Source organism: Protopterus annectens, chromosome 3.part1 (assembly GCF_019279795.1).
Source record: "Protopterus annectens isolate FY-2018-M chromosome 3.part1, PAN1.0, whole genome shotgun sequence".
NCBI lineage: Eukaryota > Metazoa > Chordata > Ceratodontiformes > Protopteridae > Protopterus > Protopterus annectens.
The window spans coordinates 1,714,011,281-1,714,028,356 of record NC_056732.1 but is presented as its reverse complement, the minus strand read 5'-3'; the positions used below and the strand labels follow the sequence as shown (position 1 = coordinate 1,714,028,356).

Below are 17,076 nucleotides of genomic sequence, written 5' to 3'. Positions count from 1 at the left end.
GCTTGAAGTAAGCAGACTCAAGCTGCAGTTTTTTTAATTTTAATAATTTAGAGTCAAAAATCTTAAGCTTTTCTGATAAGCATAAGCCATCATTATTTGCGAGTACCTGTATTTATTCCTTGCTCGGTGAACAGCAAGTTAGTAGTGTCAATAGCCAGCCGAGGTCTGGAATTCTATTATTAGACCCTGTAGATATATTGTCATTACTGGAACCAGCAACTGCTCCATTCCGAGCAGTTGTTTGGACGATGGTGCGCGTTAAGTAGAGGCCACTGCAGCGTCTGAACCAGTCCGTCTTATTGCTGCCAGGCCACTCGGACTTAAACCGAGAAGCTGTAATCCAGGTCCTTGGCTCATTCCTGTGCCAAGAACATCGGCAGGTGACATAGTCCGAGGGTTAGGTTGCGCTGCTGGGATCCAATCTTCATTTGGGCCCTGGCTGTGCTCTATTGTCAAACCATTCCGGCTCGGACCATTTCTCAGTGCATGGAAGGAAGCTTGCATCGTATCCATCCTCGAGTTCATGTCATCCAGTCTAGCTGATAGACCTGCTATCAGTGAAGTTAAGTCAGTGTCCATAGCAGTGCTGCCAGTTGCCATTAATACAACTGTTAGACAACTGCTAACAACTACCGGTAAAACAAGGTAAAACGAAGGCTGCAAAGCTGCAAACCAACAGGAATCCTCCTAAAAACCACAAAACTGCTTTCAAACAAATCAGACCAAAAGTACACAATGAGGAACCTTGTTTGCAGACAGAAGTCAAAAGCTTTTATTTTTGAACAAACAGACCACTGCAGCTTCTTCAGAGAAACAAGTTAGACAAAAACACTCACTTTAAAAATACTACATCAGGAAATGACATATTCCTGTTTCCTGTTACCGAACAGTTGTATTTAAAACACATACACAGTGCTAAAAGTTAAAGGCATCCCACATTTAGAATCATTTTAAAAGTAGCACACACCAATAAGAAATGGATTCAATTATATGAAAAAAGATCTCAGCGACTTAACAATAATATGGATGACAAAAAACAGATGTCATTACTATTTACAATAAACTACTATACAAAATATGTAAGTAGATCTATCGAAATATACTCTGATACTCATAAAACATTAAAAACAAATTTGCCTTATATGAGGTGTGTATAAGGGATAAATACTGCTCATATTTACTCAAGCTTAGTTTATTAAACATTCTGTTTGTGCTGTAACCATGCAGGACTAAGGAAAAAAGAAGAAGAAGAAGGAAAAGTATCCTTTGCCCTCACGAAAAACTCGCGTCGCGAAAAGATTCAGCACGTGAGAATCCATTGTGTCTTCCTACTAAGACCACTAAGACTAGATTATAAACCTGACTGTTAGGTTAAGCAAGCCCTGAATAGTAGGTCAACTAGCTAGACCCAATGTGTTAGTGCAAGGTGCTGAAAACACACAAGACAGTCATCAATATGTGTTGCCTGATACGGGTCAGACCTAAAGTCAGAGAAAACTATATAATACCAGTAGGTTTTACCTAAAATAACTTTTTAATTTAAGAACTGGGGCAATGTTGCAGTTAGTGTTAAGGCCAGGAAGGCAGAAAGCGTCCAAGCACAACTGCCAATCCAGCTCACAATTTTCTAGTATTAAAGATACAGGGCCCCCTCTGATTTTTAAGGGTACATGGTCTATAGCCATAAAGCTAAAACTATGTCCTGGGAACAATGCAATATGTTTGGCCAGTGCGTTGTCATCTTTACATGTCCTAATTGCATACAAGTGCTCATACATCCTATCTTGCAGTCTCCTGTCGGTTTTTCCGATGTAGAACCCAGAGCAGCAGTTGCACATAGCAATGTATATAACTGATTTGCTCTCACAATTAAGTGCATGCTTGATGACAAACTTCCTGTCCCTAACAAGGAATGTCTCCCCTGTTCGGACATTGTTACAGAAGTTACAGAATCCACATCTGGACATTCCTTTCCTTTTATCAAAACTATGCTGTTGAATATCCCTTTGTAATAGTTCCTTCAAATTTTTAGATCGTTTAAAAATAAATCTGGGTTCGCCTCCCAATTTTCCTGCTAATGATGGGTTTGAGGATATCAACCTGCAATTCTTACGGATGATGTCCAGAATTGCTTCTGAATTAGTACTAAAATAGTGAGCTCAAAGATAAATCTGTGTTTGATTCTCTGCGGTCAACATTGCTACCTATTAGACCACTTATAGGCACCTCATCTGTGAAACTACTAACTACACTGGAGGAGACCTTTTGTTTAGTCAATAAAGGGGTGTAGAAGCCTCTAGTTCTTTTAAGAGTAACTTCCTCAATAAGTTCACAAACCATTTTCTCAGGATAGCCACGGTTAGTGAACATTTCCTTCAGAAATGAACATTCCTTAACAAAATCCACAATGGTGCTGCACATTCTTCCTGCCCTCACCAGCTGTCCCTTCACTATAGATCTTTTCTGTTTGTGAGGGTGAAAGCTGGTGAAGTGCAGGAAAGAATTGTTCCCAGGACATAGTTTTAGCTTTATGGCTATAGACCATGTACCCTTAAAAATCAGAGGGGGCCCTGTATCTTTAATACTAGAAAATTGTGAGCTGGATTGGCAGTTTTAACACTAACTGCAACATTGCCCCAGTTCTTAAATTAAAAAGTTATTTTAGGTAAAACCTACTGGTATTATATAGTTTTCTCTGACTTTAGGTCTGACCCGTATATCAGGCAACACATATTGGATGACTTGGCAGTCTTGTGTGTTTTCAGCACCTTGCACTAACACATTGGGTCTAGCTAGTTGACTTGACCGTCTACTATTCAGGGCTTGCTTAACCTAACAGTCAGGTTTATAATCTAGTCTTAGTGGTCTTAGTAGGAAGACACAATGGATTCTCACGTGCTGAATCAGGATACTTTTCCCTTTCCTTTTCTTCCCCCCCCCCCCTTCTTCTTCTTCTTCTTTTTTCCTTAGTCCTGCATGGTTACAGCACAAACAGAATGTTTAATAAACTAAGCTTGAGTAAATATGAGCAGTATTTATCCCTTATACACACCTCATATAAGGCAAATTTGTTTTTAATGTTTTAAGTGAGTATCAGAGTATATTTCTCGATAGATCTACTTACATATTTTGTATAGTAGTTTATTGTAAATAGTAATGACATCTGTTTTTTGTCATCCATATTATTGTTAAGTCGCTGAGATCTTTTTTCATATAATTGAATCCATTTCTTATTGTTGTGTGCTACTTTTAAAAATGATTCTAAATGTGGGATGCCTTTAACTTTTTAGCACTGTGTATGTGTTTTTAAATACAACTGTTCGGTAACAGGAAACAGGAATATGTCATTTCCTGATGTAGTATTTTTAAAGTGAGTGTTTTTTTTCTAACTTGTTTCTCTGAAGAAGCTGCAGTGGTCTGTGGCAAAAACGCTCTTTTGGTTTGTTCAAAATAAAAGCGTTAAGAAGCTTTTTGACTCGGAGGCGTTTCTGTCTGCAAACAAGGTTCCTCATTGTGTACTTTTTGGTTACTGTGGCTTCACTGCCTGTTGACTCTGGACTTAGTCAAAGTGGGGATGAGGTGCCATGCAGGAGGATTGTTAGGGGTGCTCGGAGGAGGCCTACGGTCCATCCTCCAGCTGATTGTAGTGTGTCTTTCTGTGCCACTCGACATAAGTTTAGGGCCATCATGGAGGTGCAGTCAGGTTCCAACAGGGCCTCCAAGAAAATGCTTAAGGCTGTAGATGTGGTTAAAGTTGACATACTTGACTGCCTCCACCATGTTGCCAATTCAGTGGATCGGATGAAACACATTAGAGAGCTCATCCAGCAGACATCAGTCACATTTAAGTAGCAGCAGTGTATCTGACCATGGGCATGGACATGCCAGTGTAACTCCTAGCAGAGCCAGTTCTCAGGGTCGGAGACAACAACGGACTGTCAACTTTACCATGCACAGCTCACACCTGTAAGACATACCAGGATGTAGAGCTAGCATAGAGCTTGGCTATGTTCTTTCAGGAACTCACACAGCAGTTTCACCTGGAGTGCCCATACAGACACACACACACAACAGTTACATGGGTCAGTTGTGAAACTTAAAGCTATTTTGTCTTAGTGACCATTTGATACTTTATTCAAATGTCTGCCTGTTTCTCTTTCTTACTCATTTACCTTTTGTGTCAGCCTAGGCCACCCCCCACTATAATACCCTGTGTCAGTGATGACAACTGTGCGATATCCTTGTTTTCTATCTTTTGAATTCTGAGATACATAAGTATTTTATCTGATGCTCAGGGTGCAGAGCTGATGTTGTGCTTAGTATATCTGCTTTTGTGATGTTGTTTTGCAAGTTGTAATGCTTTCTTACAGGTTCTTGCAATGTGTACATCCCTCCCAAAGTTTTACAGAAGCAAAGCTTGGCCAAGCCATAAATAAAAATGTGACAAAGGCCAAATAAGGGGGAGAGTTTTTACACAATGTGGTCTTACAAACTTGGGACAGTTGATGGAATAACAGGTTTTGCTTTACTATTTTTATGTTTGTTCTGAGGGATATGCAAACAGTGCAGTGGTACAGCGGTTTGCATTGTCACCTCACAGGAAGAGGTTCTCCTGTTTAATTCTCAGCTGGGGTGCTTTCTGTGCAGAGTCTGAACATCCTCCCTACTTTTGTGTGGGTTTCCTCCTGGTTCTCTGATTTCCTCCCACATTACAAACACATGCGTCTGGAGCATTGCTCCTCAGGCCTCCACTGAAAATTGTCTCATTCCAAGTCGGACTTTCCTGGTAAACAAATGTTAATAATAAATAATAATGTGAAGCCTGAAACTGGAATGTGTGTCATTATTTTCTAACTTCACTCTTAAATGATGTAAGGGGGTATGTCATTAGTGAATGGGGTAGAAAATATCCCCCTGTTTTAGGTAAACCATTGTCAGAAACTATCTCAGTGTGCAAAGTAGATGATGATAGAATCTATCAAAGGGCGTGCATTTTGGAACACTCTCCCTATGCCAACAAGGTTAAACAGATAATGGCCAATAATTGGAACATTTTGTTAGCAGATAATGACAAAAAGGATATAGTCGGGCCTGCACCATACTTTATTTACTAAATGGATAATAACTTAAAAAGAACTTTGGAACAAGGTTTGGTTAATATATCGCAAGTTAAAAAACACACTAGGAAGTGCGGATGTTGCAGACAATGTTCTAGTATATTAGAAGTTGAAGGGATTGTGTTGGATAATATTAACAGAACGCGAGTTACATTCGCACAGGGGAATTGCAACTCCAAATGTGTTGTATACATTGCTAAATGTATGGCCTGTTCATGTTATTACATTGGAAAAACTGAGAGATGTTTCAAGAATAGGATTTACGACCATTTGTATAATAGCATTAAAAAAGACAAAACCAATGCCCTTTATAGGCACATTGCGATGAAAGGAAATTAACACACTTTTAAATTTGCCATTCTCGAACAGGACCAAAAGGGGGCAATATTAAAGCCCTTTCAGTATACAGGGAGACTAGATGGCAGTTATTGACAGATGCTTTAAATTTCCCTGGACTTAATGATTATATCACTATTAAGCCCATATTACAGATGCGGATATAGGGAAATGAGCATGAAGCCATCTAAACAGGATGTTGTGCAATATATTACATATTTGTATTTTTGTTTAATCCATTGACATATAACTATGACATATTACTACATTTTGTGCATTAATTAGTACACTGGGAGTAAATATGCAGCCACAGATACTGTTTTTATAAGATTAACTTGAATTTGTATTTAATTTTTATTAGATTAATGCATATATATTAACTAGGATATTTATACTGCTATGTGCATAGTTTTATGTATTTATTAAGTTTATCAATTTATGGTAAAAAATAGTGTGTTAGGACTTTAATCAGGTTTCAAACTTCATATGCATTGTGTGAATTAACTTTAATACCCAATAGCTTTATTATTTAATTGGTAATATGAGATGTTTTGTGAGTATTGTTTTGGCACCCAAATGGCTTACAAGTAGTGTAATTAACTGTTAATTGATATTCTGATGAAGTCCACATCCTTGTGGATGAAAGCACTTAATCTTGCATTGGTGAATTAAAGAATTTAGCAAAAGGCTACTGTTTTGAAGGGTGCATTTTTTCAGTGAATCCTCTTCTGTTTGGGCGTGTTATTTGTTTCATTTTGGACTTGGTTGTTTGCACGCTCAGTGTGTGTAATTTACTCAGGTGTATGGAGAAAATATAAGTACTCATTGGCATGTTGTACCATAGCAATTGGGGATTGATGGAGAATCCTGGATGCTGATACCTGTGACACCTCCAGCATGTCCCCTGTTGGTCTCTGGAAGGTTCCTGTAGCCCAAATTCTAAGTGCTACATATACCTTAGTCTCCATTGTGATTGTTTCCCGTTGGTTTGCCCTTGCTCTCAGCTGAGGTCAACAGAGGTTGCAGAGTTCCTGTAGTGTGTTTCTATCCACCTTGTAGCACTCTATAATTTCCACCTCATGCAGATTGTAATAAGTTAACCGGGGTCTAAAACCCCTTCTCCTTCTTGACAGTGGTCTATTCGCAGCAGCAGCAGCAGTATAGACATGAACCTACTACACATACACATGAATAGGAGCAACAGCCGCCCTAACATTCTTTCAATGTACCCTAGTTTTTGTGGCTCTATTCCAAAAGGTTTTGGATTTCACAGGGAAAACCAGCACTGAGTCTACATGGTCGCTTTATAGCTTGTTGAATAACTCCTCCATCTTAGATTGGTTGATTAGCATACAATTCAGCTGCTTATGCTGCAATTAGCATGCCATAATGTTTACCATGTTTGTGCATCTCTACACAGCATATAGAGCCACTTACTGAATTAAAAACAGTGTGCTGCCATGTGCGAGTCACACCATGACACACATACGGTTTTAGTAGCTCATGTAATCTTTATTGAATCTATCTTTTATGTCTATTTTCCATAACAAACATTTCTGTGGTACTCGCTAAACTCTTCTATAACTTTAGAATTGTTCCTTTTTTCTTCATATTCTTACCACTTTCTAAATGATTTCATATTTTACCCACAAAAATCTTCCCAAATGATTTTCCTTTTACATACTTGATCTTTCTTAAAAAGCACAACAAATGAAGCAATGTTAAATATGCACCTGCATTTATCTATCCCTAACCTCAATTTGTATTGTACAAAATCCCATTTATTTGGATTTAATCTCAATCCCCAGATGACATCAAAATAAATTTGCAAAATATCCTTCTCTTTTCTTGCAGGAAACATATATTCTCGAAACACATAAGAAATTAATCCATAAAATAAGGCTTTTTTCTGGAAAGTCAACCTAATGTTTTTTAAAACATCACACCTTTCTTTCTATATAAATCTCTACACAATTCTGATACCAGTTTCTCTCCGCCATCTGATATAATGACTTACATTTATTTTTGAAAATCTTCTGCAACTCTGTCCCTTTTTATAAAAGGATCACATACTCTTATGTTCCTCAACACCTTATTTATTTAGGATATTTTAAAGATTATTTATCCCATTGTGTCTCATAATTTTTTCCATCTGGCCCACAAATATCTATCCATATTACTCTGTGTTCAGAAAAAATGCTTCTTTTGTACCTCTCTTTTTTTTTTAAAGCAAAATCTGTTTCTGAAATTAAATTCCCCAATTTGCATGTAAGGCTTCTGTCAAGTCTTACACTTATATTTACATAACAAATTTTCTCTCTCTAAATTTTTAATTTCCATACATAACTTCCTGCTTTTTTCCCCTGTCATATCCCAGTTACAGTCTACTAAAATGATTAAATAGCCACTGTCATATTTTTTATTTACACAATTGCAATCCCACTAAAATGTTCACTTCTATATTAAGTAGTACATATTTTTTATTTATCTGAACATATTAATCATTTCACTCATATTTGTATATGCATATACAACTATTTTTCTTACTACGCTCCCCCCCTTTTTATAAATAAATTATTATTGATGTTCCAGAAATCTCCACTGTATCTGTGCACATATCATTCCTGTCTATGGCCCAGACCTGGTCAGTATTTGTAGCTATTTTCCTTTTTTTCTTTTCTGAAGTTAACAGAAACAAGACAAAATAATGGAGTTGTGCAGTAATTGTGGTAAACAAACATGGTGACTCATTTGTTAAGGTTTTTGACCCAGAATTCCACAGTTTGAGGTTCAGTTCTGACAGACATTCACCATGTGGGCTGAGTTTACATGATTAACTGTGTCATCATGGGCTTTCTCCGAGTAGTTCTGTTTCTTATCATTTCCCAAAACATGCTTGTTGACTCACAAATATACAGTGTCAAAATATGTTGCATTCATGCGTTCCCTTGTAGCCAGGGGAGTTTATGGATAGGAAAAATCTAATGGATTTTGTCAGGCCATGTCAATGCATTTAAATCATGCAGTATGCTTTTAAACCAACAACTCCATTTTCCAACTTCAGAAAGAATAGACAACTCTTCTAACATGAAGAAAATCTTGCAGGCTGTTTGTTCACTCATTCAGTCAGCTATTCAATTGTTTATTGATTTTAATAACCATTTTATCCTATTCAGGGTCATGGGGAACCCGACCCTTTATTTGTAAGCTGTGAGTTTAAGGCATAACTGATCCTGGATAGTTCCCCAGTCTACTACAGGATGAGTGAATGCACACACTCACACACACACACACACACACACACACACACACACACACACACACACACACACACACACACACAGAGGTGCACTAATTGCTCAGGTTAGGTACCTCAGATATTTCTCTATGTTTCATGAAGTCTGTACTGTATTTACCAGATGCCATGCAATCTGTTACCCCATATGCTGCACCCCCCTTTTTATAGGAAAAACAGTTACCCATTACTTTGCATAGAAATAAAGTAGTTAATACTACATTTTACTGCCATTACTGATCATGCTTTACTTTGCTTCAACAAAAAAAAAATCAAAAATAAATTATTTTATCAATGCTTCCGATTTTGGGTAAAGTAAAATTCTCATAGAACAGTATGAACTGTACATGCATCTAGTAAGTTTTCTTGTCACTCTAGATCAGCTAGATGAATAAAATGTTGCTGACAGTATGTGTGCAACTTCAGTGGTTGCTGAGATATTGTAAGTTGGTTACAAAATATTACAAATGTAATAGTTACTGGGTTTAGTGTGACTTATAAAATTTGTTTTAAGACCTGGAACCTAAAGAATGTTACCACTATAAAAATTGTTTGTGCTAAAGAGTTTCTAAATTATATTTCTTCAGTAACTTCTGTGGTTTCAGAGATATGAACATTTGCTTGAAATGTGAGGACTTAATTTGATTCTGTCAAAAGGCATAGGCTCCGCTCATTGGAAGTTACAGTGCAAACTTTCTGAGCTCCATTGGAGTGAATGAGTTAATGGTTCTGTCTGCTTAACCATTTGATTATACATAAAGTAGACCTGCAGTTATATGCCTAACTCATTAAATTTCATTAATACAAAGGCAATTGGCTGTGACCACTTTGTGTCACACTGGAGTATTTATGTTTTCCACTGTTGTGCAACCTTAAAGTAGAAATATTTAAGTCGGGGGTATTTGATGGATGTCTCATACATGGGGTTTGAAAGGAGCTTATCACTTCCCAAAACATGCTTGTTGACTCACAACTATACAGTGTCAAAACATGTTGCATTTATGCATTACCTTGTAGCCAGGGGAGTTTATGGATAGGAAAAATCAAATGGATTTTGTCAGGCCATGTCAATACTAGTATGCATTTAAACCGTGCAGTATGCATTTAAACCAACAACTCCATTTTCCAACTTCAGAAAGAATAGACAACTCTTCTAACATGAAGAAAATCTTGCAGGCTATTTGTTCACTCATTCACTTAGCTATTCAATAGTTTATTCATTTTAATAACCATTTTATTCTATTCCGGGTCATGGGGAACCTGACATTTTACTGGTAAGTTGTGAGTGTAAGGCATAACTGATTCTGGATAGTTCCCCAGTCTACTACAGGATGAATGCATGCACACTCTTGGCAAGCACACACACACACGCACACACACACACACACACACACACACACACACACACACACACACACACACACACACACACACACACAGAGTTGCATCAGCTACTGTTTCATGAAGTATGTATCAGGATGCACACAAATTGCACAGGTTAGGTACCTCAGATATTTCTCTATGTTTCAAGAAGTTTTTACTGTATTTACCAGATGCCATGCAATCCGTTACCCCATATGCTGCACCCCCCTTTTAATAGGAAAAAGAGTTACCCATTACTTTGCATAGAAATAAAGTAGTTAATATTACATTTTACTGCCATCACTGATCATCCTTTGCTTCATGAAAACAAAAAAAAAACATCAAAAATAAATTATTTTATCAATGCTTCAGATTTTGGGTAAAGTAAAATTCTCGTAGAACAGTATGAACTGTACATGTATCTGGCAACTTTTTTTGTCACTCTACTTTATTTAGATAGTCTAATAGGACTACTTCTCATATCTTTTTTAGTGACATCTGCGTTTTCTCCTCTGGTAGGAAAGATATTTCTGCCTGAGCAATTACATCTCTTCATCTCTGAATTCTCACATGATCTGCATATATCGTATCTCAGGATGCAACACTTTGTATTGCTTAGATGTACTTATCTTGAATACCTTCTTTTTCTTCAGTAAATGTATCACAGCTTTGGACACCATAAGATTTGGATTCAGTTGCTTTAGTAGCAGCCCCTGCTTCTGGCTAATAAACCTCTCATGGCTGCTGAAGTCATCTCTCTTCTACAAATCATACAATTTTATGGGTTTTTTGTTACATGGTATTTATTTATTGATTCCTTCCAACATTCGTTCAACTTTTGCTTTGATTTCCTGGAATCAACAAATAAAATGAAGTCAGTAATTTGCTAACTTGCAATACTTAACCTATTAATATATAAAGACAGAGACTTTGCAGTGATGTATTTCTGTATTTCAAGACTATGAAATGACAGTTTCTATAGCTTCTGCTAGCACTTTTATCATTTGATTATTTGCTCTGTCTGCCTAACCATTTGATTATAGGTAAAGGAGACCTGCAGGTATATGCCTAACTCAATAAGTTTCATTAATGCGAAGGCAACTGGCTGTGACTACTTTATGTCACACTGGAGGTTTTATGTTTCTCCACTGTTGTGGAATCTTAACATAGAAATATTTAAGTCAGGTGTATTTGATGGATGTCTCATACATGGGGTTTGAAGGGAGCTTCCCCACTGCAAAAAAACTTTACTCCAAAGATCGCCTAAAGTGGTTTCAGTGATTATTATTTGGACTGACAGCAGTCTCTAGAAGGGTAGTTGATTGATCAACATAAATCCTCTTAAACTCCTAATCTTTTTCAAACTTTTGAATTTCATGATCCTAAATTATGAATCATTGTCTCATATAATATCAGACATCCCTTGCCTTGCAGATATAGACTTCAATGCACTTATCACAATGGTGATTGTGGTATCTGTACATGTAATCACTTCATAGTACAAGGAATAATTCAAATGTATCAAATATATGTATTAGTTGAAATGAAAGAAATCAGTGACGACTCTGTTTCATGTATGCCCACGTTACTTAACTGTGCTTGAATTGCTATAATTATACAAACTGCATATGAAATCCAAAGTATGGCATTTTTTTCTTAATGATGATATTTTCTTCTGTCTAGCCTCTCATTATAACTTCTTTCAATAGCTGTATTGTTAAGTTATTGCCAGTACTTCTCTAAAATTATTTCACTTTTTCTTCTGTCTCTGATAAGTGTAACATCTCCCAAAAAATATATGGACTATGTTCTAGACAGTTAACACAAAGACTTAAGACTATGAGTTGTTAATGAGTTGCTTCCAGAAGCCAGGGGTTCATTCCCCCAGCCTCCATTTTCCTGCTGTGTGACTCTGAGCAAGTCACTAAACCTGACAGTGCTCTGTGGAAATTGAGCTATTCTCCTTGATGATATGGCTTGTAACTACTTAACTTTGTTATACTTGATTGTTTCTTCTTTTAGAAAATTTACTTCTGCTGTGACAAATACATTTGCTCAGTATGGCTGATATGTGTAGTTCAGTATTTGAGCTTGCTTTGACACATATTCCACTTAAACAGCTGATAGTTTTGCAGATTAAGTAATATCTGTAATTCTGGAGCTGTTTTATGAAAACACTTTCTGGATATGATTTACACACATTTGCAGACTGTTTCTACTTTAACTTCTTTAATATAAGTGTAATTATGGAATTTGGAATTTCTCATATCTGTATACTATTTCTAATAATTAATTTTTAGTTAAGCATATCTCTTTTGTGACTCTGTAAAAGCTTTTCATCCAGAAACAATTTTTCTATACTCTATAAAACCAGTTTTTCATACCCTCTTGACCATGATCCTTTTGTACCACAACTGGATTATTCACATTAGCATTTCAGAATAGGCACATTGATTACTGATTTCTTAATAATTTCAACACTCTTTCCTCTTCATTATTCCATTCACAAACTACATTATGGTCCAGCAGTTTTGTAAGAGGTATAGTTAACATATATGCTAGGTATAAACTTGGCAAGATATTGCCTCATTTCTAGAACTCCTATTAATACCTGATTGTCTTCTGGCTTTGGTATTTGCATTATTGATGTTAGCCCTTCTAACATTAGAATGTGGCCCATATGTTTCTGACCTTTAACTCCTATTTGCAGTCACTCTTATTTAAAATTGCTCTGCCTTAGTCTAGCCTGTAGCAGTATCAGTCTCTTCGCATTCCCCTTTTTAGATATGACACTGCAATAAAACATCATCAGTTATGTTCACAACATCTTCAAATACTTTATTAAGTTAGGCAATTGTATTGAATACTTCTAGTGCTGATGAAATGCCATATGGAAGTCTCAGGAATCTATATAATCTTTATATTGCTAATGTCATAATAAATGTCATATTAAAGGCACACAACTTGGAGCTTTTTCATCTACATTTATCTGTCAAAATCCTCAGTTTATATCTAACAAAAAGAACATAATATTTGACATTGTTGAAGGGAGATTTTCCCTTTTAATAATTTTATTTAGATGTTGCAGAACCATACAAATGAGAACCTTATCCTATGCTTCAGAGGCATGGGCATACTATACACCTATTTGTTTGGCTGTGTTTCTTAATTACACAATAGATTTTCATTTACTATAGTTTCTGATCACTCCTGTTACTTAGTGTTACTGGTACTTTCCTTGGTGCATGTATTACAGGCTTAACATTTAGACTTATCTGATTTTGATACTTCCCTATCAAGCTATACAGCCCAGTGAATGAATCAGAAGAAATATGTAAGATATATTTGCTATGTCTCTTTTGAGTATTTGAGAATGCTCTTTGACTGTATGACTGTTCCTGTACACATTCTCTCTGTTCTTGTATGCTGCATGAAGCCCACCATCTTCTAAAATCTACAAAATATTAGACAAGTTACCTTTCTGATCTAGAGCTACTACATGAAAAAGATGCAGCACATTTTTATGTTTATACATCAACAGGTTTTGACTCAATTGATTTACATAATATGCTGAAAAGGTATATATAGTCTGCCAAATAAAGCTGAGTCTGTTGAGTCATGATCAATTAATGGACTATTTCAATGAATCTTCTAAACCTTTTCCAAGGTTGTATAACATTGGAGGATATTATAGTAAGTAAGAAGGTTCTGTATGTGAACATCCTGAATGTAGGTTTTAGAGGGCTTGTCCCCACTTTGTCTAGGGCTGCTAAGCATTTTCTATTAAATGATTTTCTCTGAAACAATTCCTTGATCAGTCATGACTTGTCAAACTAACCATAACTTTCCTGTATATGTCAGCAATGTACACATTTCTTATTTTCATTGCTTTTCAACCACAATGCTTTAAAAGTATTTTCTGACATACAATACATTCTGCAGTATTTTATCAGTCCTGAGTTTGTTTTGCCAGTCCATCTTATTGTACTTCCTCTTTTCTGTCTGATTAGACAAACTCCATGCTTTCTCTTTTAAAGTACATGCAAGCAGCCAGTTTTCTTCTTTTGTCTCAACACCTTGTAGATTCCTTTGAACATTTGTTTTATGTTTTTGCAGATCTTTCTAAAATTATGTTTTCTACCACACAGTCTAAAATCATGTCTGTTACATAGATGCATCTCCACATACAAGGATATTCCGGACATCTCTGGGATTGGACCAGCATAGCCTATTCTTGATGCTGGGATTTCTTGTTTGTGTTACAACAGTCTTAGGTCAGGTAGAAAACATAAGGGCGCTGGGGAAATTGTTGTTTTGTAACAAAAAAAAAAATCTTAGTATCTATCTAAAAAACAAATTTGTTACTGCGAGAAACAGATACTCTCCTTAATACCCATATAATTAAATAATTTCAACGTATTTTCAGTTCCCTGCCTCTATATTCTGCCTGATTCTCCTGCACCAGTGGTTGGGAATGCTCTCCACTGAATGGCCTGCAGCATAAAATCTAAATGAAGGATCATGGGAGAGTTAAATATTGTTTGATATCACAAGGAATAGAATTTATGTGAAAAGGCTTAAAGTTATAATTTTTGGCTCAGTCTGCAGGGGTATGCAAAAGCGAACAACCCATGGTACTAAGCAAAATAGCCCCATGAGCATCAATGCACAAGCAGGGGATTTTCCAGGGATACATAGCTTGATCACTTTAGTAGGAAAAATAGTAAGGCATGAATTGCATGCAAATGATCTCATAATGACAAGTGGAGTATCAATATGCTAATGAGAATGCACATGCAACCAAAGAAAGGAAACATGGCAATGTCATTCAGAAATATATACATTTTGCATGATGAGCTGTGGTGATCCATTTCACTGTAGCCCATCATTTTAAGGTCCTGACTAGGCCACCTCTCAGGACCAATTCAACACCAGAATTAGTGTTCCTTCAGTATCACTTTTGAGGGATAATAGTTGCTTCTAAGTATGCGTGCTACCAATGTTTTGTGGGTGCAGCCACTGGCTGGTTTATCCCCAGCTACATCCTGGACATTGTTCCTGATTTTCAGAATCATGTCAGTGACCCTGTGATGCAGCTGCACAAATATCCAGTTTTGTCCAACCACTGCATTGATATCCTGCACTGCCTCCTATCACACCTGGTCTTTGAAGGTATTGATGCCTTTAAGACTGTCCAGGAGTCTGCTGACATTGTGCAAAGGACCTGAAGCATCATCTCAGTCACTTGCAGGTTAAATTTTGTCCAGGTACTATCAATATTTTGGTGTCATAATCCTTCAGGTACACCGAGCCAGAATCAACAACCTCACAGGCCATAATACTTTTGTGTAAGACGCAGCCTTGTGTGCTGCTGTGAGGTAAAATGTATGACTCTGTGCCATGGTGTGACATCTGTGAGCATGTGAGCCATGTACCATCCCTTGCCCAAATTCCAAGATCACAGTGTATAGTCATTGTACTGCAAGCCCAGCATCACCATTAGCCTTGCCCTGCTGTCCGTGTGGGTGCACAAAATTGGAAAGATAGTCACACAGCAGGAGTATGGCTGACCCTATTCATGCCTTGTGTTCTGCCTGGATGGCCATCCCCCAACAAAACTGTAAGCTGTCCCACATGTTCTTTGTGTCACAGCTTATTACACTCCCCCCTAGAACTGCAGGACGTCTTACCTGATCCCTGATAAAGGATCCCTGTATCCTTTCTGTATGAATCCCCCTAAGATTCTGTCAGAACCATGTCATTGCCAGTAGTGTTAGAACACATAATGTTCCACTGTGTCATGTCTGTGTGGCAGCCATGCACCCTGAAGCAGTCATTGCAGTGTAATGTGCATTACCGGTAATCCTGCCTACTTTCAGTTGTCCTGTATTTCACTACAACCAAATATTCACATTGTCCCATGTCCTAGAGTTGCTAGCTGTAATTTGGACTTGCAAAATGTTTACCACTCCTTTTATCACAGACAATGGGGCTTATAGTACAAATGCCATATTAATGAAGTCATTTAATGCAATTGACTCTAAATCACATCAATAACACAATGTGTTACAGCTCTATTCTGTGCAGTTGGCCCGGTTTAGCTTGACACTGAGCACAGAAATCAATTAAGGTATCCTCATCTGCAAAGAGAGGCATATTAGTAAACATTTACACTGCACTAATCACCATGGTATAAGGTGATTTGATGCACATATGACCTTGCATAGCATCAGGCTTTCAGTGAGAAGATCATGGGATATAAAGTATACTGTGAATGTGTATGTATATGTGTGTGCATGAGACAGAATGTGTCTGTGTGTGTGTGTGTGTGTGTGTGTGTGTGTGTGTGTGTGTGTGTGTGTGTGTGTGTGTGTGTGTGTGTGTGTGTGTGTGCGCGTGTATGTATGTATGTACAAAAGCTATGAAATATTGAAGGATGATTGTGATGAAATAATCAGTTAAAGAGTCTCAAAGTATAAATGGGAAACAACATTATAAAATTAGGAAATGCAGGTTACAGAAAAAGATATAGCTTAATACTGAATTCTAGAGTTATAATACTTAACTAAGTATAACTATTCACTTTGCATGTTTTCACTAAATTAAGAGAAAACAAATAGAGAGATTTAGTTACTGATAGGCTGAGCATTGTAGTTTTTCATGTATATTTAACAGGAAAAGAATAGACCTTTGGTTAGATGCTGGTTCTTCTACAACTTTAAGTTACAGTTTCACACTTATGCCATGTTACTATTCTGAAATATTCCCTTTATGTGCTTAACATGTTAGGTCAATGTGTCTTTCTCGTGTGTTGTATTTAACCAGCTGTCTTATGTTCAAGTAGCAGTCTTGGGGTTATTTTATTAATGTGTTTATGCATGCTTGTTTTACTCACTTTAGATGCAAACCGTTATATTCTTGAGGTAAAATATATTGCATTTTACTCATGAGCTATGTAGTCCCGAG

General features: G+C 36.9%; 1 protein-coding gene across 1 annotated transcript in view; it reads left to right on the top strand.

Moving 5' to 3' along the window:
* Positions 1 to 523: 523 nt before the first annotated feature.
* The window catches only part of LOC122797839 (vomeronasal type-2 receptor 116-like), a gene marked incomplete at its 3' end in the record, with an annotated part of 154,354 nt that continues 137,801 nt past the window's right edge, over positions 524 to 17,076 (top strand). Inside the window, exons 1-2 of the mRNA XM_044066360.1 lie at positions 524 to 635; positions 17,011 to 17,033. Of these exons, the coding sequence (XP_043922295.1) occupies positions 524 to 635; positions 17,011 to 17,033 (135 nt within the window). The remainder of the gene's footprint in view (positions 636 to 17,010; positions 17,034 to 17,076) is intronic.